The sequence below is a fragment of the Ovis canadensis genome, chromosome X (assembly GCF_042477335.2).
Source record: "Ovis canadensis isolate MfBH-ARS-UI-01 breed Bighorn chromosome X, ARS-UI_OviCan_v2, whole genome shotgun sequence".
NCBI classification, from domain to species: Eukaryota; Metazoa; Chordata; class Mammalia; order Artiodactyla; family Bovidae; genus Ovis; species Ovis canadensis.
This window is the reverse complement of record NC_091727.1, coordinates 19640408-19664245: the sequence shown is the minus strand read 5'-3', so window position 1 is coordinate 19664245 and position 23838 is coordinate 19640408. Positions and strand designations below refer to the sequence as shown.

At 42.7% G+C, this 23838-nt stretch overlaps 1 protein-coding gene across 2 annotated transcripts in view; it reads left to right on the top strand.

The window, feature by feature from the left end:
* MAP7D2 (MAP7 domain containing 2) overlaps positions 1–23838 on the top strand; it is a 98010-nt gene that overhangs the window by 64419 nt on the left and 9753 nt on the right. For both annotated transcript variants that reach the window (XM_070289569.1, XM_070289568.1), the window contains exons 7-13: positions 852–961; positions 14549–14826; positions 15398–15530; positions 18570–18792; positions 19546–19650; positions 23213–23269; positions 23696–23774. In XM_070289569.1, the coding sequence (XP_070145670.1) occupies positions 852–961; positions 14549–14826; positions 15398–15530; positions 18570–18792; positions 19546–19650; positions 23213–23269; positions 23696–23774 (985 nt within the window). The remainder of the gene's footprint in view (positions 1–851; positions 962–14548; positions 14827–15397; positions 15531–18569; positions 18793–19545; positions 19651–23212; positions 23270–23695; positions 23775–23838) is intronic.

Genomic DNA, 23838 nt, shown 5'->3' with positions numbered 1-23838 from the left:
TCCTTACTGCATGGACTTCTCTGTAGAGCTGCTTGAGAGTCCAAACAACATGGCAGCTGGCTTCCTCCAGAGCAAAAGATAAAAGAGAGAGAGAGAGACCAACTCATGCTTGAGGAGAAGTGAACTAAGCTCTACCTGTTAAAAGGAGGAGCATCATATGACATGTGGACTTACTTTAAATACCACATTACCATTGGGCATTTATTTTGTAATACCATATTTATTTATTTTTTAATCCAGTATGATCCTGAGGTTCTCACAGGAGAAGTGAATGTTTCAGATGCTGTTGGATGGATTACTGAGGAAGGGGGCTAATGAATGTGGGCCCCATGAGAATTTGTTGCAAAAAGTTACAATAGGGAGACAAGAGAACCACTGTCATGGAGCATCTGCTCTGGGCCAGGCCCAGGGCCAGTGTGGGGCAGGCCATGGAGATGCTGAGGGATGGAGGGGTTACAGTTCCTGTTAAACCAGGTATACTGTCAAGGTCTCCAGCTCACTGTCTTGTACCCATCTATAGCTATTTTATAGTGATTGTATATCTTTGTAGTCATTCCAGATTCTGTATATCCAGGACCATAATCTGGTTTCCTTGTTAGCTTTTTGTAAGATAAAAAGGAAAAGGAGGTCTTTATGTTTTAAGACTGAAATGTTTTTCCCTGACTGAATGACCTAAATGGGATGATCCCCTGGTGCTTTTCTACAAAGATTCCCATAGTGGGAAGCAGTATAGCTTTGTTTGGCTCCTTCTAAAAAAAAGCTGTGCATCACTTCCATCTGGGGTATTTTTAAAAATCATGGAAGTCATGGTAGTGATGGGCCATGGCTGTCCTATTCTGTGTCTCCTACAGACAGAGAAGATGAAGAGGGGGCCGAGAACAACTGCTTCTGTTCCCAGTGTGGGCCTCATGTCTCCTCTGAGAAGCATTTCTAAGAGGTCGTCTTCTCCTGTGACATCCAAGTAAGCCTCTTTTTCTTTTGCCACAGTCACACGTTTAAAGCAGTTTTGGGAGAGGCTCTGTGTGGGGTGGTAAGTGCTTCCAGCTCCCCCACAAGGTGTGGCCAGCACTCTGAGGTGTGCTGTATGTTTCTGGATAAACAGTGGGGTCTTGAGGGCTTTGTTGCCTGATGATATTGGACCCTGATTTATGGAGATGATCCACTTGGCCTGTTCTCTTTCGTTGCATCAGTCCCCTTCTACTTTTCTGGCCTTCTCCTCCAGCTGCATCTGGAGTGAAGGGATTGCATTGTACTTGAGCTCTGAAGCCCATGTGCTCCATGCTTGTTCTCACGCCCTCTCATCTTATCTGTCTCTTTAACAGAGAGGCAATAATAACTTCTCAGTCACCATCAGCAGTGTGTTTTTTTTTAATAATGAAGCCATTATATTCTTTTGTTAAGAATTGAGTGAACTCACCAATGAAAACCTGTGTGACTGAAAAACAAATGTACACTGTGTGACCACTGACTTAAGTCTTTTAAATATTTTACTAAATATTTTACTGACAAGAATAACTCAATAAATAACTCAATTCAGCAGTAGAATGGAAACATCTTCAAAAGTACTGAGGAACAAAGAGAAATATGATTTTAATTTGGGAAAAAGAAGCTGTATATATAGAGAGAATCACATAATGCTTCTATAGTACAACAGTTTGGTTCAGAGAACATAGGAAGAAACACAGATTTTTAATGAGCACCTGGGAATTAAAAAAAAATATTTCAAAGTGATGTCAGCTCTTATTTCTGATTTGTTGCTTTCCAAGACTGTTCCACTAATATTGTTTTGCTCAGAGATTGCTGTAGTTTTGATAAATTGCTAATACTGGTTATTGATGTATCTGCCTTCCATAGAGAAAATCTTTCCATAGCATTTTACTGAATTCATAGTGTTTTTTTTTCCTGAAGTCCATTGCATTCCTTCTGTGCCTGTATTGCCTGTCTTTGGTTTGGTATTGCTTTTTTGCAAACTCTAAATCCATTAGGTGTGCTTGAGGTCTCTGTCTTATTTCTGAGCCTTCTATTTACATATCACTGCTCTGGTATCAGTTTGGGACACTGACATTAACAGAGAGAAAAACCTGTTCCTACTGGGGTTTTTCCATATTCCACCCTATCTTTGCTGGATATTGACTCTTTGTCCCTGCATGGATAGTAGCTGGCAAGTTTCATTATCATCATTGTACATTTCACAGAGGTGAACTGGGCGGGGGCAGGGGGGAGTAGAGGGCGTTCCCTTTATAGAGATACGAATTCAGTTTTTGGAAGCAGGCTTGTAGTGGGCTCTGTGCTATTTCTTTGAAGTTGAAAATCTTGAAGGCTGTGTTTCAGGAAATACTTTATATTTTAAAGGACATAACACTTGAATTTTGTAAAAGCTTTCTTTGACCAAAGAGACTCAAACACAATCCCAGACTTTTTATAATGTAATTCAATTTAGAGAAATATTTGAAATTTCTACTCTGTCCAGTATTGGGCACCTAGTAGATGCTTTCTAAGTATTCGTGGAATGAATGAGGGCAGGCCACTGTGCTAGGTACTCTGGAGAATCCCCAAGCAAATGAAAGTAGTCTCCACTTGGCCAGGCCCCTGGCAATGGAGGAGGTAGATGTGGACCCAAATAAGGACAGTTCTAGGCCTGCTCCAAAGAGAGAGCTGCTCACCTTGAACTACTTGTCCCTCAGAACTCAAGCTCAGCTGGCATCCTCTCCAGAACAAGCCAGAGTAGAATTTGTCCCCTTCGCTGTGCTCACAGAACATACCTGTGTCAGTCCTTCCTTCATCAAACACCCATAGAGCACCTACTCTCTGTCCAGTGCTCTTATCAGTCCTCGTGGAGCTTCCCTGACAGTAAACAGCAAATGTAATATCAGTTCAGTTCAGTTCATTTCAGTCGCTCAGTCATGTCCGACTCTTTGCGACCCCATGAATCACAGCACGCCAGGCCTCCCTGTCCATCACCAACACCCAGAGTTCACTCAGACTCATGTCCATCGAATCAGTGATGCAATTCAGCCATCTCATCCTCTGTCGTCCCCTTCTCCTCCTGCCCCCAATCCCTCCCAGCATCAGCGTCTTTTCCAATGAGTCAACTCTTCGCATGAGGTGGCCAAAGTACTGGAGTTTCAGCTTTAGCATCGTTCCTTCCAAAGAACACCCAGGGCTGATCTTTAGAATGGACTGGTTGGATCTCCTTGCAGTCCAAGGGACTCTCAAGAGTCTTCTCCAACACCACAGTTCAAAAGCATCAATTCTTCGGCGCTCAGCTTTCTTCATAGTCCAACTCTCACATTCATACATGACCACTATTTCCCATCTATTTCCCATGAAGTGATGGGACCAGATGCCATGATCTTCGTTTTCTGAATGTTGAGCTTTAAGCCAACTTTGTCACTCTCCTCTTTCATTTCATCAAGAGGCTTTTTAGTTCCTCTTCACTTTCTGCCATAAGGGTGGTGTCATCTGCATATCTGAGGTTATTGATATTTCTCCCAGCAATCTTGATTCCCGCTTGTGCTTCTTCCAGCCCAGCGTTTCTCATGATGTACTCTGCATAGAAGTTAAATAAGCAGGGTGACAATATACAGCCTTGAGGTACTCCTTTTCCTGTTTGGAACCAGTCTGTTGTTCCATGTCCAGTTCTAACTGTTGCTTCCTGACCTGCATATAGGTTTCTCAAGAGGCAGGTCAGGTCATCTGGTATTCTCATCTCTTTCAGCATTTTCCACAGTTTATTGTGAACCACACAGTCAAAGGCTTTGGCATAGTCAATAAAACAGAAATAGATGTTTTTCTGGAACTCTCTCTCTTTTTCCATGATCCAGCAGATGTTGGCAATTTGATCTCTGGTTCCTCTGCCTTTTCTAAAACCAGCTTGAACATCAGGGAGTTCACAGTTCATGTATTGCTGAAGCCTGGCTTGGAGAATTTTGAGCATTACTTTACTAGCATGTGAGATGAGTGCAATTGTGCGGTAGTTTGAGCATTCTTTGGCATTGCCTTTCTTTGAGACTGGAATGAAAACTGACCTTTTCCAGTCCTGTGGCCACTGCTGAGTTTTCCAAACTTACTGGCATATTGAGTGCAGCACTTTCACAGCATCATCTTTCAGGATTTGAAACAGCTCAACTGGAATTCCATCACCTCCACTAGCTTTGTTCATAGTGATGCTTTCTAAGGCCCACTTGACTTCACATTCCAGGATGTCTGGCTCTAAGTGAGTGATCACACCATTGTGATTATCTGGGTCGTGAAGATCTTTTTTGTACACTTCTTCTGTGTATTCTTGCCACCTCTTCTTAATATCTTCTGCTTCTGTTAGGTCCAGACCATTTCTGTCCTTTATCAAGCCTATCTTTGCATGAAATATTCTCTTAGTATCTCTAATTTTCTTGAAGAGATCTCTAGTCTTTCCCATTCTGTTGTTTTCCTCTATTTCTTTGCATTGATTGCTGAGGAAGGCTTTCTTATCTCTTCTTGCTCTTCTTTGAAACTCTGCATTCAGACGCTTGTATCTTTCCTTTTCTCCTTTGCTTTTTACTTCTCTTCTTTTTACAGCTATTTGTAAGGCCTCCTCAGACAGCCATTTTCCTTTTTTGCATTTATTTTCCATGGGGATGGTCTTGATCCCTGTCTCCTGTACAATGTCACAAACATCCATCCATAGTTCATCAGGCACTCTCTATCTATCAGATCTAGGCCCTTAAATCTATTTCTCACTTCCACTGTATAATCATAGGGAATTTGATTTAGGTCATACCTGAATGGTCTAGTGGTTTTCCCTACTATCTTCAATTTAAGTCTGAATTTGGCAATAAGGAGTTCATGATCTGAGCCACAGTCAGCTCCTGGTCTTGTTTTGTTCACTGTTTAGAGCTTCTCCATCTTTGGCTGCAAAGAATAGAATCAATCTGATTTCGGTGTTGACCATATGGTGATGTCCATGTGTAGAGTCTTCTCTTGTGTTGTTGGAAGAGGGTGTTTGCTATGACCCGAGCATTTTCTTGGCAAAACTCTATTAGTCTTTGTCCTGCTTCATTCTGTATTCCAAGGCCAAATTTGCCTGCTACTCCAGGTGTTTCTTGACTTCCTACTTTTGCATTCCAGTCCCCTATAATGAAAAGGACATCTTTTGGGGGTGTTAGTTCTAGACAATGTAATATCAGGTGGTGATAAATTATGTGAAGAAAAAATGAGCCTTGGTCAGATGGCAGAGAATGGCAGAGGGGAGTAGCTAGATCAGGAGGTCAGGAAAGACTGCTCCAAGGAGGTGACATTGGAGCAGAGCACCCTGCATGAGGTGAGGGAGCAGGATAAACTGATATGTGCCTCATTGCACTTTATTTCCTGCTTGGCTGCCGAGAAGGCAGGGGCTGACTCAGTTTATTTTTGCACAATCTGGGCTCAGTGTGAGTCTGTGGATGCTTAGCTGGTGGTGAGGGGAGGTGGATCTGGAGGGTAGGGAGTGGTCTGAGTAGGTATGGGCAGTGCTGGAGCCAGACCTACCCAAGGACTCAGGCCTTTTGGATCCTCATTCCTTCTGGAACATTCATCAGTTTATTCTCTCACTGAGCAGTTTCTTAAACATTCTGTTTTCTGGGCTGCATGCTTCACTTGGGGAATTTTTAAAGGATGAGGAATACTGGTTTCTGTACCATGCTGCACAAGATTCCTACCACTTTCAACAAATTGATAGACTAGCTTTAATTTTCAGAGCCCTATACATGCCATCTCTTGCACAGGCAGGAAAAAGAGCACACACTACTGCAGCTGGGCTTCCTGTGCACAAGGTGCCTTGGCGATAAAGGTTGCTCAGGCACCTCCAAATCAGAACTACCAAGTCAAGGCATCTAAGGAATAGCAAACATTTCTTGATTTTAAAATGTTCAGCAAGAAAGTTGTTTCTACCGGGGATGAAAAGTAGTGAGTGAACTACAGTGGGTATGGGCTAGGTCTGAGACATGTGGAAAGCCAAGTAAGACTGCAAGTAAATTCTGAAAATCTAACCAACCTACAGCAGTGAAAAAGAGTGGATTTCAGCTGCCCACAAGCAGTGGGTGGATTTCAGGTATGCAGTGTTGAGCAGAAGAAGGAAGTTGTAGAAGAATGTCAGCAATGATTCCACATATCCTGAGTTCCCAGATGTTCACAACCAGTGTGTTTTTAGGAATTTAAGTGTGGTAAAATGATTTTTAGGAAAACTAAGAAAATGGCAAACATGAAATGCAGAGTGATGATGACCTTTGAGGAGGAAGTGGGGTTGGGGTCAGGAAGGGACATGTGGCAGATCCTGGCCTATTATGGCTTCCTCTTGCACTAGTTGGTGTGTGTGTGAACGTTTGTTATATCATTCTTCATACGTTTTTTTATTTTATAAATAATCTTTCGTATACTCTATACTGAAGAAAGATGAAAAAGAAACACTTGATTTTTTAAAATGGTATCACACAAAATAAACCCCAACCACATGGTCATTTTCAGCTTTCCCTTGTGTAGACCAAGCGTGTGATCTTTAAAGCACACTGGAAGTGACATGGCTTTGAATAGCATGGGATGGGGGCTAGTCAATACTATGAACACTCATCCAGAAATGCAGATGGGACTTGTAATGAATGGCTCTGACAGTGTATTGTTCTCCTCCCAGATCTGTTGTTGTTGTTATTCAGTTGCTAAGTTGTTTCCGACTCCTTGCAACCCCATGGACCACAGCATGCCAGGCTCCGCTGCCCTTCACTGTCTCCCGGAGTTTGCTCAAACTCTTGTCCATTGAATCGGTGATGCCATCGAACCATCTCATCCTCTGTTGCCCCCTTCTTCTCCTGCCCTCAATCTTTCCCAGCATCAGGATCTTTTCCAATGAGTCGGCTCTTCACAGCAGATGGCCAAAATATTGGAGCATCGGCTTCAGCATCAGTCCTTCCAGTGAATATTCAGGGTTGATTTCCTTTAGGATTGACTGGTTGGATCTTCTTGCTATCCAAGGGACTCTTAAGCACCACAATTTGAAAACATCAGTTCTTCAGCACTCAACCTTCTTTATGGTCCAACTCTCACATCCATTCATGACTACTGGAAAAACCATAGCTTTGACTATACAGATCTTTAGACAAAGTGATGTCTCTGCTTTTTAATACGCTGTCTAGGTTTGTCATAGCTTTCCTTCCAAGGAGCAAATGTCTCTTAATTTCATGGCTGCAGTCACCGTCCACAGTGATTTTGGAGCCCAAGAAAATAAAGTCTGTCACTGTTTCCACTTTTTCCCCCATCTATTTGCCATGAAGTGATGGGACTGGATGCCATGATCTTAGTTTTCTTAACTTTGAGTTTTAAGCCAACTTTTTCACTCTCCTCTTTCACTCTCATCAAGAGACTCTTTTGTTCCTCTTCACTTCCTGCCATTAGAGTGGTATCATCTGCATATCTGATGATGTTGATATTTCTCCAGGCAATCTTAATTCCACCTTTGGATTCATCCCAGATCTGAACAGTTAAATCACTGTAGGGTGGCTGTGCATATTAATAGCATTGCTCTTTTAAGTGTTCAAGTTTATTTTCATTGTTGATTGGCATTGTTGGGTACTTGTATGGTTTTAGAAGACTAGCTTCAGCAACACTCGTTAAGATGTGGATGGAGCATAGATTGCCTCTTATAAGCTAGAGAAAGGAAACTGAGTGTGATCAAGTGGGTTTACCCAGTCTGTCTTGCCTCTGCCTCTGCTTGTTGGTGCTGTTTGTACTCCTAGTTCTTCTGTGTGAAATATTCTCTAATGGTTTCAGATTCTTAGAAATATATTCCAAATTGGTTTGGTCATTATGATGGGGAACGTATCCATTATCCCTTGCTGCTGTGACAAACTCTCTAAAACCTAGTGGCATAAAACAACAATTTGTTATTAATTCTCACAGCTCTGTGACTTGGACTTACTGGGAGGGTCTTAGTTAGGGTCTTTTATGTGGTTGTTCTGTGGATTAACATGGGCTCACTGGAAAGTTCTCACCCTGGGGGTCTTCTGTGCAGTTATAGTTCACTGTCAACTGGTGCTACAGTTACAACCTAAGGTCCAAGATGGCCTATTAAGGATTTTGGCCCATAAACCCCAGTTAAGGCCTGTGCCTCGAATTGGCACAGCATTCCTTCTCTGCTGTGTTTTCTTAGTCAAAGCAGTGGAAACACCTCAGATTCAATGGAATGGAAAAATAAACTTGGAAAGATCATGTGAGGTGGAAGAAGATATTATTGGGGCCATCTTTGGAAAATTTAATCTACCAAAGATAATGACTTTCAGAGATAGCTTGCCTGAGATCAATTTTGTGTCAGGAACCTAAGTTAATTTCATGTTATCATGCATTAGAAACAAAACTTGAGAGAGTCCATATGAGGGAAGGAATTAAGGCAAGTTGTCTGATGGCCCAAAATAAGCACCTCCCACTTAGAATCACAGGCTCCTGGAGCCAACCTGTCTGTGCCTTTCATGGTTGAGGGCCTTTAATTAGTCACTGCCGAGCACCATTCACATAGGCTTCTTTGGTAGATGTGTGGCACCATTGCTCTGCCCAAATGAGTATCTACAGTGGACCATGGTTTAACTATTGTGTGTGTTACCACTGTCCTTCTCAGATAGACTTACATTCTTTCCTGAAATTTTTCTTGAAAGAGATAATTGAAAATGTTAAGTTATACCCCCTCCTCACAGCCATAATTATATACTCACCCAGTCCTAGTCCTGTATTTGTCAGTCTTAGTAGAGAATAATTTGAGTTTAGACCAATTTTAAAAACCTATTTATTTTGAAATCACTTCAATCCTATAGAAGAATTGCAAGAATAGAATAAAGAACTCCTGTGTACCTTTCATCCTGTTGGCATGTAGCTGCACAGATTTCATCATTCCCATCCCCTACTCACTCTCATGCAGTCTCCATAGATATACATTTTCTGAGAACCATTTGAGTCATTTGCAGGCATCCTGACCCTTTATCCCTAAGAATGAAGATATTCTCTTGTGTGACCACAATATAGTTGTGAAAAGTCAGGAAAGTTAACATTTGACATGATGTTGTTAATTTCCAGACTGTAATCTTTGCCTGCTGTCCCAGTGACATCCTCTGCAACATCTTTTTCCTGGTCCAGAATCCAACCCAGGGTCCCACATTACATTTAGTTGTCTTGCCACCTCAGTCTCCTTAACTTGCAATAGTTCTTCAGCCTTTCTTAATGACTCTGACAATTGTAAAGAGCACAGACCAGTGGGTTTTATTCTTTTTAGGACTGTCCTTCATTTTGAGTTGGTTTGCTGTTTCCTCATGGTTAGATTCAGATTATATGGGGGGCAGGAGTCCCATGGAAGGGATATTGGTTCCTTCTCAGTGCATATGTCAGGAGGCTATGATGTCAGGAGGCTATGTTTCATTACTGGTGATGATAGCTGTGATCACTGAGTTGAGGTGGTATACACAGGTTTCTCTGGTATAAAATTACTCATTTTCCCTCTGGAAAGTAGTAAAATGTGATTGACAAATAGACTTGTCAGAATGTTGATCAAGTTGTGCTGTTGAGGCAACAGACCCCTCCCATCCTGTGGGTGGGCTGTGTTTACTTGGCCTGGAGTCAAGTGGCTTGGGAGAAAAATAGAACTAGATTCTAAGATGTGGAGAAAAAAAGCCCTTTGGGTTTATGCTTTGCAGTAAACTCAGGTTCAGAAGCGTGACAACCCTCTCCTGAGAGTCTTCTTGCTGCTCTGCTTACAGAGGTGTTTGTTTATATTTCCTACCAGTCACCAAACCTCAAAAGGTTATATAATCCTGCCTTGTGCATCAGAGAGGCCTATCTCTGCTAACCCAACAAAATTTGTGAATTCCTTTTGTTAATGTTTTTAATCACTGGAGATATTAAGCTTTTAAAAATTGAAGTGGAAAAGCTATTTTAAAAAGCAAGATGAAAAATCTAGTGCTTTGGCTCTCTCATCTCTTTACACCTCTTGGGAAAGGTCATTTAAGCATTTAGGATTGGGATTTTCTTATCTAAAATATGGTTAATAGTAATTTCCTATGTACCTTACTGGGTTATTGTGGTAATCAAATAGACCCTTATCGAATAGATGAGAAGGCACTTTAGAATGAAACTATGAAAGCACAGTGAGTTCCCTGATTAATTTGTGTTTAACTTCTTTCATCAGCCAAGATATCTATTTCTAGGAAACTGGGGAAACAAGAGCTTTGCTACACTTAGTTTGGCTTGCAGTAAGTGGTGTGAGCACGGGGCCAGAGAGCCTCGGGGCCTGGCAGACCAGCATCACCTGGTGTAAGATGCCCATGTTCAGCAACTCTTGCAGGGCTGGCAGGGTACCGTGTCCATGTAGGAAGTAGTGAGGCAAGATGAGCAGGAAACTCTACAGATTTGGAAATAAAATAGGGAACTTCTAAGATTGTGTTCTGTAGTTTGGTCATTTGGTATTTTTTCAAAAAGCAATGACTTACTTACTCTTTCTCTTATTTGAAGGTCATGTTTGTATGTGTACGCAAGTGTGTGTGTGTGTGTGTGTGTGTGTGTGTGTTCTAAGTTACTATATTTTTTTATTGGGCAAGGACTGGGGTAGGGGAATGTAACTAGATTCCTTAATATATTAAGTTTTATCCCAAATAATTCACCCTTACTTCTCAGGTAGCAATTATTTTTAGATGTGTGCTCATGGACAATTGGCCCACTTTTATTTATAATAGAACCTTAGAGTCTGTGGTGTGAACAGAACGTACATGTGACTGTTCTCTTAAAGCAAACTGAAGCAAGGCTGCTCAGAGCCGAGTAGGTCTGAGGCTGTCAGAACCTCTCCTACCCAGGCGAGGCCAGCCTTTCCCCTTGATATAATAGTCCTGCCCTGCATGTTCCTCTTACAGGCTCTGAGCACACTGACTGAGGGGAGGGCATGACTTCATTGGGCTCCATTCCCTTCTGAGCATGAGCCATTTAGACCAGGCCATGGGGTCATGTTGGGATCCAGATTCTGCTACTAAGGTGGGACTATAGAATGAATTGGGCCTGTAGCCATTTCAAGCCTGTTACCCACTCCTCCCTGAGTCCAGCCCTGGAGACCCTCCTGGTAGAAGTGGGGTCTGCAGAAGAGCTCCTCACATGTCTGCACATGTGCAACAGGTGCTTGCACCAGGACCCCAGGGAGCCCACGTCTCAGGTACCACTGAGGGAAGTGCAGGTGTGTGCTTGCTGCAGGCAGGTCCCTTAGACAATTATAATGGACTGGATGGTGGGCGCCCAGTACCTTTGCTCTGTCTCATCCAGCAGAGAGGTCATGCTTCACTCCTGGGGGAGGAGGATGAGGGCCAGGAAAAAGAGCAGATGGCTTTTTGCCAGTCCTTTCAGTAGCAGAAATTCCTAATTGATGAGTCAAGTTAGGAATGCTTATGGGAGGAGGACATGTTTCTGTCTGCGTCATCTGCCATGAAACAGCAGCCTTCCTATGGCCGGCCTCTCCAAATCCCACATCCAGGAGTAATTCTTTATACTGTTGACTGCCCCTGCAGTGGTTGCATCAGAGCTGCACAGAGCATGCACTTGACATTCCAGGGAGTAAGTGGCCTGTTTTGATCTTCTCAGCGTATAGGACCAGCTCCCTCAACCCCTCCTGGTGGTTATAGGATCATTGCATCCCTAGATGACAGTATGGAAGGAGGGCATTGTTGAGCACATCTCCTGCCATACAGTTATATGGGCTGTTTGAGTCTAAACATAGGTTTTTGCAGCTAATTGGAAAATGATGCTTAATGGAACATTGTCATCATGAGGTAGCAGGACCTGTGGTGTCCCTCATTATGCTTCCTCCTGTTTTTGGTTTGTTCTCATCTGTAAGGATAACTCAGATTTTATTTTATCATATATTAACACCAATATCTGACAGCTATTGTGTGCTTACTCTGTGCCCCTTCTAAAATGAACATCTGGGGATCATGGTGACCCCAAACTCCAGCTTAGCCACACTGCGAACAGGGAATAGGGCCAAGTTGAAAGAAGTGGAGTCAGGAAGTCGAAGGTTCAGACCACAGTTCAATGGCTTGTTTAACCTCTCTAAGCCCAGCTTCCTCCTCCTTAAAGTGACCGTAATAGTAGTACCTGTGTCATAACTGGTTATTGAGAACTAAAAGACACACATATATACACATACATATACAAATACACTTAGCTCGGGGGCTGGTGTGCAGACAGCACTCAGGAAGCATGAACAGAGTTTTGGAAAGTGCTACAGGAAGCCTGAGTTCCACATTATTGGAGGGATGGTCCAGGTACAACTCTGTCTGAACACTGGAGGCACTAAGAATTCCCTCTCCAGCCATGGCCTTTTAGGAAGCTCATTGGTGGGCCTTAGAGGCGTGGGAATTAGGACACCACCCCTCCAACCAGAGCAGCACCACTTTCATCTGCTTTATACACATAGAAGGTATGTGGGGGATGCTGTATGTATGTCTTACCTCAGTGGTTCTTGGCTGGGGGGGTGATCTTGCTCCTGAGGGGATATTTGATGATGTCTGCAGACATTTTTGATTGTCACAACCTCTGGAGGGGGAGTGGTGGAGATTGCTGCTGGCATCTAGTGAGGTGAGGCCAGGGATGCTGCTAATCAGTGCTCAAAATAGCCCCCCAGAAAGAAAGATCTAGCCCAAATGTCATGGCAGGGTTGAGAAACCCTGGTACATATGCATATGTATATGGAGGGGGCAAGAGGATTCCTTACCTGGCTTTTATTTGGTTGGTGTCTAGGAACAGAATTAGAAAATCAGGAGTATCTAGAGCATGTGGAAAGAAATGCCTGGTTGTCAAGAGATGCCCTGGGAATAGTGGGGCCTGAGTCAGCTGAGCCCCAGGACTGAGGCAGGACAGTCTGCAGAGGGGAAGCACCATCCACACGTGGACAAGGTGTCAGGGGATTCTGGGCGGCTCCACACCTAACAGGATGGTGGCGCAGGGGAAGTTGTTATGGCTAATATGAAGTGATCCTTTCTGGCCTCACACTGGTCCAGCTAGGGAGCGGACTGCCGGAGAGGGGTGTACAGTTCACCATGGAAATGGGATCTGGATGGATTCCATATCTGTAAAATGGTTGATACTGAAACATCTGAATTTTAAAAATCCAGGTCACTTTTCAGTCACATTCTTTGGGTCACTGTGTGACCCTCAGCCTGGCACGGACTGAGAAAAAGTGTTCTCTTCAACAGCCAGAGTTTGCCTTCTACCATGACAGCATCAGTTGAAAACTGGCCTGCATCTTTTCCAGTCCACATACCACTTGAGGATTATTTTCCAGCTCAAGACCAAGTTTAGTATTGATCCTATCTTGTTTTTTCCTTACCCCCAGTATCTGATTAGGTAACTCTTTAGGTCTCTGGTGAGAAATTGGCCTTTAATATTATGCTGACTTGCCATTTTTATAGGCCACAGTGGTTGAATATTAACAGTTTCATATTGTTCATCCTGCTACAGGATTGAGAGTGACAATTTGTAATTTGTCAGCCGAGTACTTTATGTTCTTCCTAAAAGTACTCTATACAAATGTCACCCCAGTATGTGTGAACTTCTGGGTATACTCAGCAACTGAATCTAGGCTGTTACCCATGTCATCAGCAACCAGAGCTCACCAGGAGCCAGACTCAGCTAGGACACATGTAATGGACCTTCTTCCAACAGAGGTAAGGCAAGGTCCTGTATGTTAACAAAACTATATTTCCCTGGGTGGACATGGGCTTGTTCTCACATTTTGCATCTTCCTAGTAACTGAAGAGAGTCTTTTAAACCTTGAGAACCTTGAAAAAGACACCCCCTCTCCCCACCTCGTCATTGACTTTGTTCCTCAGAACTTGAAAAGGAACTAGATGTCAGTTATACCTCAGCAAAGGTGATTTTTTTTTAACTGTATGATTCCACTTATGTAAAGTACATGGAATAGTCAAATCCTTGGAGACAGAAAGTGTAAAGTGGTTTCCCAAGGGCTGGAGAGAGGTGAGAATGTGGAGTTAGTATTTAAAAAGTACAGTGTTCTGGAGGTGAACAGTGGTGGGATGGTTGCACTAAAGTGTGAATGGACTTAATGCCACTGAACTGTACACTTTTTTTGGTACACTTTAAAGTGGTTAAGGTGGTACAGTTCATGTTGTATTTTGCCGTAATTAGAAAAAAATAGGACTGGGCTTGTTCATTGCCATACGCTGAAGCCAGATCCAACCTTGGTGTTCATCTAAAAAAAGGAGGTGGGGAAATGCCTAACACTTTACTCTCATGTTGTCGTCAAACTTAAGTGAAATCAGGACATGATGTCATCAGCTGAGCTTCCTAAAACTTTGTCCCTTCTGTAGGGGATGTCTTATAAGTACCATACATTCCTGTTAGAGTGATAGTACTTCAGGGACTGCTGAGTGTGTGCTCCTCCTTACATTTGTCCCTCTTGAAGGATGAAATTGTTCAGCTTTTTGGAACCAGATGTCTTCAGAACAGAGAGTTCTGTGGTCAGGCCCAGTAATCATCTTATGGCGTGGTTTTGGTTTTCCAGGGCAACTTCAAAAGCATATCCGCAGTCTCCAAAGAACACAAAGCCGCCATACCCAGGATCTCCGGTGAAGTACCGCCTCCCCAGCTTTTCTGGCCAGGAGACACCCAAGAAGAAAGCAGACAAAGAGAAGAGCAACAAGGAGAAAGAAGGCACTCTGACTCAGCAGGCAGCCAGCTCACCGAAGGAGGAGGCCCCAGAGAAGCACGTGGCAGACAGGCAGGCCACCGAGAAGCATGAGAAGCACGAGGCCATGGCAGGGAAGGCCAAGGGTGGCAGAGGTAGGCCCTCCTTGCCCAACTGGTTCTGCCACTGAGTCCATCCCCACAGGAGCCTCGGGTTTGGGGGAAATACGGGGATTTTCCCCAGAGACGACTCCATGCCCTGGTGCTGCTTTCTCAGCTGGCACGTTGCCCAGTCCTTCCCCTTGCTCTCCTGAGTGTCTCCTGGCAGAGGAGACTGAGGGACTGGCACTGCTTCTGGCTGTGGAAGCCCCGGGGGGTGCTGAGCTATGTTTGGTCAGGGCATGCCCTTCCCACAGAGAGGGGCTTCCTGTAGTCCTCTAAGCTTCTGTGACAGCCATGGTGAGTTCACCCAGACAGGTGCAGTGGTGGAGGCTGCCATGGGGCTTGCTGGTGACCCATCTCTCCTCCTTGCCTTTCCACTGCCCTCCACAGTGGAATGCATCCAGGGTCCCAGCCAGCCCATGGCAGCCTCTGCTCGGTGGCTGATTGTGCTGGTCCCGGCAGCATTTCCTGTCACCCACTGGGTTGGCTTTTTCAATTCCAAGTGGCAGCTGCCATGTGAGTGCAGTCATGATTTCATGTCCCTTGATCTTTTCCTCTGACGCAGCCTCAGGGAAGCCCACAGCGGGCACCACTGATGCAGGAGAGGCCACAAAGATCCTGTCTGAAAAGAGACGACAGGCCCGGCTGCAGAAGGAACAGGAGGAGCAGGAACGTCTGGAGAAGGAAAAACAAGACAAGTATGGGTGGTGCTCAGACCTTTTCAGACCGCTGTAAATGCCCAGCTCCTGAATCTCAATGTTACAGATAGCCCCTGTTCTCAGCCTGGACTCTAGCACCAGCCAGGCCTTGCAGAACTATCTGTAGAGTTTGAGTTTTGTTTATAGAATGAGATGTAAACATCTTGATTCTGCTTCCTAAATCGTGTCCCCCTGCCACCCCCAGTTATCCTAACTCGCATCCCCAGGTAAGAGAGAGGAGGGTTGAGCAGACACCCGTTGATGGGGCAGAAGCCACCCTCATAGTCCATGAGACACAAGGTTACAGGGACTCCATCCTGGAGCAGGACAGAAGATGTCATGGCAGTGGTCCCTAAACTTTGGAGGCTATCACAGTCTGTTAAGGGTTGTGGTAAAAATCCACAGGCTAGGCTGTGTCTTGCCTCAGTATTTCACTAGAGTTTGAGAACCACTGCATTTATCCCCAGAGCACTTGGTCAAAATACAGACAGTTCTGTCTTTTTTAGTCTTAGTATTCAGAGAGAAATGCATGTTGAAGGGCAAGGTAGATTTATCATTAAGTTGATATAGGAAGCTTTTAGGATAATCACAGCCTGTAGTCCACTACCATTGAGAGAATTAACATAACAGGAAGCCCACCATGCTGTAGTAGTTGACGACTGGCGCTGAGTTTAGACTGATAGAATACTCTTGATCTGTAAGTGACCTTGACAAGTCTTTCATGGTCTCTCATCATGCTTTTGCTGATTTATTTTTTTTCAAAGGGTGGTAGGGGAAGATATGACTGGTCCCTTCTTCAAATTCTGGACTTTTCTGATGATTTTCCCACATCAAACCTTTTGGGCAACAGCAGCAGGTCTTTTTGTTGAGTGGACCACAGGGTATGTGAAGGGAGGTCCCAGGAGAGGAAGCTGAGTTGCAGGACCTCCAGTGATAGGCCAGGGGCTATGCAGGCCCTGAGCAGCTGAGTTACATGCCTGTAGCTTGTTCTGGGGCAGGTGCAGCCATCTGCCTTCCAGCCAGCACTCTCCTGCATTTCCTTATACAGCAGACCCTCCCCAGTGGCTGGGGATAAGGGATGCATCCACTGAATGGTGACTGCAATGCAGAGCTTTCTGGTACTTGCTGCCTGGTGAGGAAGTGGGATGGGGTTGGCATGGTTGACAGGAACAAGGATGGAAGAGGGTGTCAGAACTACATGTGGGTCTGGTGAACTCTGGAGGAAACCTAGTGATGCTGGCAAGAGTGGCAGGGTGGCGCTGCCTGTGGCAGAGGGGTGCTGGAGGAATGACCACAGCCATGTTCTCTCTGGGTCATTAAACAAGGAGAGAAAGAATGTTTATTCTTGCAGAGGATTTTGAGATTCTTGGTTTCACACAGGAGAAGCCGGTTCTTCTCTACTTTGGGGGAAACAGAGTATGGTTGAATGGAGGGAATTTTAGGGGCTCATGGGCCTCTGGGGAGGAATTTGTGTTCTGAGTGATGAGGAGGATTATGGAGACCTAGGGGCTAAGAGAATGTGTTACTTACTCATGGGCATGCATCCAGCACCTTGGAAGTCCTCATGGTAAAATGGAAGAAACAGTGACTTTCAGATCCAGAGGGTGAAGAGAAAGATGAAGTAGCTTGTGTGTTAATTTATATACAACATATTTTGTGTATTAACTTCTCTGAGACAGTCACAACTGGCTGTTTAGAAGAGAGAGAACTGAAATAGTGCTCTGATTAACCTTGGGAGAGATTTTGTTATGGATATATCTGGTTTTTATAATCCTGTGTTGGGCATCCTAGTCTTTCATTGCGGAATCTAAGAACTGGTGTTTCTTTCTGAGTAGGCCCCATAATGCTCTTCTCCAAAGTTCTCCAGAATATTTGTTAATAATTTCAGTTGTTCCAGCTTTTAGACACTGCAGCTTTTGTGATTTCTAAAGCCAACTATTAGGATGCAAGGATGTTCTTTTTAAGTCTTGATCTTTTATAGTAACATACCAACAGCCCAGTAAGTCAGTGCTACATGCTTCCAAAGAGAGGTTTTTTCTAAAAAACATACAGATTTATAGAAATTATCTTTATTTGGAAGCAGGTATCACTGGTAAGTTGCTATTCCCATTGTTTTGAATGGGCTTCATAAATGTTGAGTGGTTTTTCCAAGGAAGGGTAACACAGCAGGTGGTACAGTCAGAATGCAGTCTTGGCCTTGCCCATGTGGCACATTGCCAGTCAGTAATTGATTGCAAAATGAGTATAGTTACCTACAATTTTTCATAGATGAGGAAAATGACACGTGAGCAGGAAGAACGTTAGAAATGTAAAAATAAGCACTTAAGACTGTACAGAATTTTCCCTCACTGCTTAGATCTCTTTATTGTTACATCACCAACCATTCATCTGTGGGTTAAAAATGTCTAAATGCCATTTAATTTTCATTTAGTAAAGAATAAAAGCTAAAACATTTTTTTAAGAATGACAAAATAAATGGAAAATAGATGCTTTAATTTTTGTATTAAATGTTGGGTTTCTGTTGAGCATTTCCTTCCATTTGCTACTTCAGAAGTCACATACTAATTAGAATCAAAGTGAACTTTTTGAGCTCCTAGTCACTGTTCTTAAATTGCTGTCTGGCACAGATGTAGCCATTGAGACATTTCTAGTTTTTTTTCTAGCTTAAGTTGGTTTTAAATATTTATTCTCAGTTTTTAAATAATTGTCATTGAATAAGAATGATGGGGCTGTGATCATTTGTAAATTGACTAGGGAACATTTGTCTCTTCATTACAGTCTTTCACAAACCAATATATTAGTACTCTCGATATCACAGAATTTGAAGTCAACCCTGGTTAATATTTCTTGGTAACTGTATGGACTGGAGTGGCTTTCTGGGAAGGATGAGTCATTTTCTTAAGTGGATGCTAATTCACATGCATGTGTCTATGACTGTGTCACACATACATTATGTTCTACTGTTAGCACAGAGTTCTTGGTGGTTTGTCTTTTGGGCATGTCATCACTGTCTTGTAACAATAGTTCTGTTCTCAAAAGACTGGAGAAAGAGGAATTAAAAAGAAAGGCAGAGGAAGAAAGACTTCGCCTAGAGGAAGCCCGTAAACAGGAAGAGGAAAAGAAGCAGCAAGAGGAGGAAGAGAAAAGGAAGGTAGCAGAGGAGGCAAAGCAGAAGGCCAAGGAGGCACTGCTGTTGAAAGAAGAGCAAGAAAAGGAAAAACAAGAAAAAGAAAAGCAGGAAAAAGCCATGATTGTAAAGCAGGTACTGTGCAAGTCTTTATATAGACTTCCTTAAGGGCCTTAGTATTAGGTAAAATTAGTTGAATTTGAATGACTTACAATGTTTCCTTGAAGCATTTTCTTTAACTGAACTAGTTAATATATTTGAGTTACTTTGGGCAACACAAGTGAAGTGGTAATGTTTGTTATATGTCAGTTTTGATTCTCCCAAAGGCAGACCCTGGATAAGAATTTGAGTGTCAGCAGTTTATTTGGGAGATGATCCTAGGAAGCTGGTAGGGGAGTGAGAAGAAAGCCAATGTAAGCACACTGATGAGTGGGTTACTGTGGGCATATGGAACTTGTTCCTTGTGGAACTCTAGGAGACTATGGAATATGCGTTAGAATTACCCCTTGGAGGGATGAGGAAACTAGGTTATTTATCTTCCAACTCCTGCCCCTTGTGGTTGAAAGTAACTTTGAGGAATTAACTTCCTGAAACTCCTAGCCACATGCATACTTCATGGTCAGAGACTACCCTCAGATACAAAAAGACATTGACCTTGTATGCAAAGTGTCTGCAGGTAATTTGCATGATAGACTGAGGTCCTATGAATGAGACCGAACCATGTCTGCTGTGTCATAGGGCAGGCTGTAAAAATCCACATTGAATATTGGTGCAGCACCCACTTTGGGTAGAAGATGAGATGGAGGAACAAGTGCAAATCCCAGAGAATTAACTAGTGTTTTCTTAAGCTTAGTAATGCCTATACCTTGGTTTCTATGTTTCTACCAGAAGGAAGCAGCAGAAGCAAAGGCCCAGGAGGCAGCTAAACAAATGCGTCTGAAAAGAGAACAGATCATGCTACAGATGGAGCAGGAGCGACTGGAGAGGAAGAAGGTGAGGGCTAAGGGATTAAGTGTACTTAGGATGAGGCAGGGACAGGAAGGGAGTCTAGTTATGTTCTGCAGTCGTTGAGTACAGTGCTCTTAGAATTGTTATTTAGGTTGAATTCATTGATCATACTATTCAAATCTTCTGTATCTTTATGAGTTTTCAGTCATCTTGTTCTTTTATTTACTGAGAAATGGGTATTGAAATGTCATCTGTGATTATGGATTTGTGCATTACCCCTTCCAGTTCTATACATTTTTGTTTTCATATATTTTGAAGCTCTACTATTAGGTGAATTTATATTTCAAGTTATTAAGTTTTCCTGTTGAATTGACCCTTATATCATTATGAAATATTCCTTCTTTATCTCTAGTAATACTTTTTGTCTTAAATTCTACTTTGTCAGTCTTTTTATGATTAGCACCTGCATGATGAATTTTTTTTACTTTAAACCTATGTGTGTTCTTATAAATGTTTCCCTTATAAACAGCATTGGAGAAGGCAATGACAACCAACTGCAGTATTCTTGCCTGGAAAATTCCATGGATGGAAGAGCCTGGTGGGCTACAGTCCTTGGGGTCGCAGAGTTGAACATGACTGGGCACGCACACCTATAAACAGCATAGAGTCAGGATTTGTTATTTAAATCAAGTTTGACAGTTTCTGTTTTTTGATTGGCATGTTTAGACTATTTACATTTAATGTAATTATGGGTGAAGTTGGGTTTAAGGTGGTGTCCAGTTTGTGGCCTCCTCTTCTGTTCTTCAGCTAGGGTCTCTGTTGGGTGGTCCTCTTGAATGACAGGTAGTGATTTGTTGAATTCTAGCTAATCTAAAGAGAGGAAGGAGAAAGATGGGATATAAATAATTGATTCTAGATACTTACTAGTTCACTTCTTAAGCATTGGACCTTGTTCATATGGCAGAGGTATATATCTGTAAAACCAATGGAGGCACTTTCTATACACATTATCCTCTGCTAAGATTTCTCTTTTATGAGTTCTCTGAGAAATGTGAAATTGCATACAGACTGAGATACTTGTATCTATTTTTGGTCTTGTAGTCCTCTTTGTTGTTGTTGTTCAGTCACTCAGTCACGTCTCACTCTTTGCAACCTCGTGGACTGCAGCATACCAGGCTTCCCTGTCCTTTACCATCTCCCAGAGCTTGAGCAAACTCGTCCATTGAGTTGGTGATGCCATCTAACCATCTCATCCTCTGTCATGCCCTTCTACTCCTGCTTTCAATCTTTCCTAGCATCAGGGTCTTTTCTAATGAGTCGGCTCTTCTCATCAGGTGGCCAAGATACTGGAGCTTCAGCATCAGTCCTTCCAATGGATATTCAGAACTGATTTCCTTTAGGATTGACTGGTTGGATCTCCGTGTAGTTCAAGGGACTCTCAAGAGTCTTCTCCAACACCACAGTTCAAAAGCATCAATTCTTTGGCACTCAGCCTTGTTTATATGGTCCAACTCTCACATCCATACATGACTACTGGAAAAACCATAGCTTTGCGTATATGGACCTTTAAACAAAGTTATGTCTCTTCTTTTTAATACACTGTCTAGGTTTGTCATAGTTTTCCTTCCAAGGAGCAAGTATCTCTTAATTTCATGGCTGCAGTCACTGTCCACAGTGATTTTGGTGCCCAAGAAAATAAAGTCTATCACTGTTTCCATTGTTTCCCATCTATTTGCCATGAAGTGGTGAGACCTGATGCCATGATCTTAGTTTTTTGAATGTTGAGTTTTCAGCCAGCTTTTTCACTCTCCTCTTTCACTTTCATCAAGAGGCTCTTCAGTTCCTCTTCACTTTCTGCCATAATGGTGTTATCATGTGCATATCTGAGGTTATTGACATTTCTGCCAGCAATCTTGATTCCAGCTTGTGCTTTATCCAGCCCAACATTTCTCATAATGTACTCTGCATATAAGTTAAATAAGCAGGGTGACAATATACAGCCTTGACATACTCCGTTCCCAATTTTGAACCAGCCAGTTTTGTTCCATGTCCGGTTCTGACTGTTGCTTCTTAACCTGCATACAGGTTTCACAGGAGGCAGGTTAAGGTGAACTGGTATTCCCATCTCTTTAAGAATTTTCCACAGTTTGTTGTGATCCACACAGTCAAAGACTTTGGCATAGTCAATAAAGCAGAAATAGATGTTTTTCTGGAATTCTCTTGTTTTTTCTATGATCCAACGGATGTTGGCAATTTTGTCTCTGGTTCCTCTGCCTTTTCTAAATCCAGCTTGAACATCTGGAAGTTCTCAGTTCACATACGCTTGAAGCCTAGCTTGGAGAATTTTGAGCATTACTTTGCTAGCATGTGAAATGAGTGCAGTTGTGTAGTAGTTTGAACATTCTTTGGCATTGCCTTTCTTTGGGATTGGAATGAAAACTGACCTTTTTCATTTAGTGGCCACTGAGTGAGTATTCCAGTCCTGTGGCCACTGCTGAGTTTTCCAAATTTGCTGGCATATTGAGTGCTGCACATTCATATCATCATCTTTTAGGATCTGAAATATCTCAGCTGAAATTCCATCACCTCCACTAGCTTTGTTCATAGTGATGCTTCCAAAGGCCCACTTGACTTTGCATTCCAAGATGTCTGGCGCTAGGTGAGTGATCATACCATCTTGGTTATCTGGGTCATTAAGATCTTTTTTTGTATAGTTCTACTGTGTGTTCTTGCTATCTCTTCTTAATATCTTCTGCTTCTGTTACATCCATACCATTTCTGTCCTTTATTGTACCCATCTTTGCATGAAATGTTCCCTTGGTATCTCTGATTTTCTTGAAGAGATCTCTAGTCTTTCCCATTCTATTGTTTTCCTCTATTTCTTTGCATTGGTCACTGAGGAAGCCTTGCTTATCTCTCCTTGCTATTCTTTGGAACTCTGCATTCAGGTGGGTTTATCTTTCCTTTTCTCCTTTGCCTTTCCCTTCTCTTCTTTTCTCAGCTATTTGTAAGGCCTCCTCAGACAACCATTTTGCCATTTTGCATTTCTTTTTCTTGAGGATGGTCCTGATCACTGCCTCCTATACAATGTCATGAACCTCCATCCATAGTTCTCCATACACTCTATCAGATCTAATCCCTTGTATCTATTTGTCATTTCCACTGTATAATCATAAAGGATTTTATTTAGGTTATACCAGAAGGGCCTAGTGGTTTTCCCTACTTTGTTCAACTTAAGTCTGAATTTTATAATAAGGAGTTTATTATCTGAGTCACAGTCAGCCCCTAGTCTTGTTTGTGCTGACTATATAGAGCTTCTCCATCTTCAGTGCAAAGAATATAATCAATCTGATTTTGGTATTGACTATCTGGTGATGTCCATGTGTAGAGTTGTCTCTTGTGTTGTTGGAAGAGGGTTTTTGCTATGACGAACGCATTCTCTTGGCAAAACTCTGTTAGCCTTTGCCCTGCTTCATTTTGTATTACAAGGCCAAACATTTGTTATTCCAGGTATCTCTTGACTTCCTACTTTTGCATTCCAGTCCCTCTGATGAAAAGGATATCTTTTTTGGTGTAGTCCTCTTACCTGTTTCTTTTTGATTTTCAGAGAATAGATGAAATTATGAAGAGAACAAGAAAGAGTGATGTGTCTTTGGAAGTGAAGGTAGGCATTCAGAGTGCCATTTTCATAATTCATGTACTGAGAAGAATATAATGGTAGAATATATTCAGTGATATTGTAGGTCTCAGAGAGCAGGTTCTTCCTGCTTTGTTCCTGGCTAGATTAAGAAGACTGCTGGTGTCTAAAAGGAAAGAGGAGTCTAAGAAAGGAGTTTCCAGGATGGGGTGGTAATAAAAATTTCCTTGGAGAAGTGGAGGTAGGGATGCAGGGAGAAGCACTGTAGTCCACAGATTTAAAAAAAAAAGAGGATGGTGGCATATTACTATGGGAAACAGAGCTGATTTATAATACACGCAGAATTACCATGGAACAGACAGATGGCTCAGCCTGGTTCCAAATAACCCCTGATGCTTTTCAAAAGCACTTGTCTTGGTACATAAAGCCTACCTTCCCTCTGTTTGTTTTCAGAAAGAAGACCCAAAAGTGGAGCTTCAGTCTGCTCTGTGTGTGGAAAATAAGACAGAACCCATGGTCCCTAACAAAATAGGTGAGTGTGAGCTCTGATTCTTGGGGTCTTCATTTCAGAAAGTGAGGGATCATGGTGTTCCCTG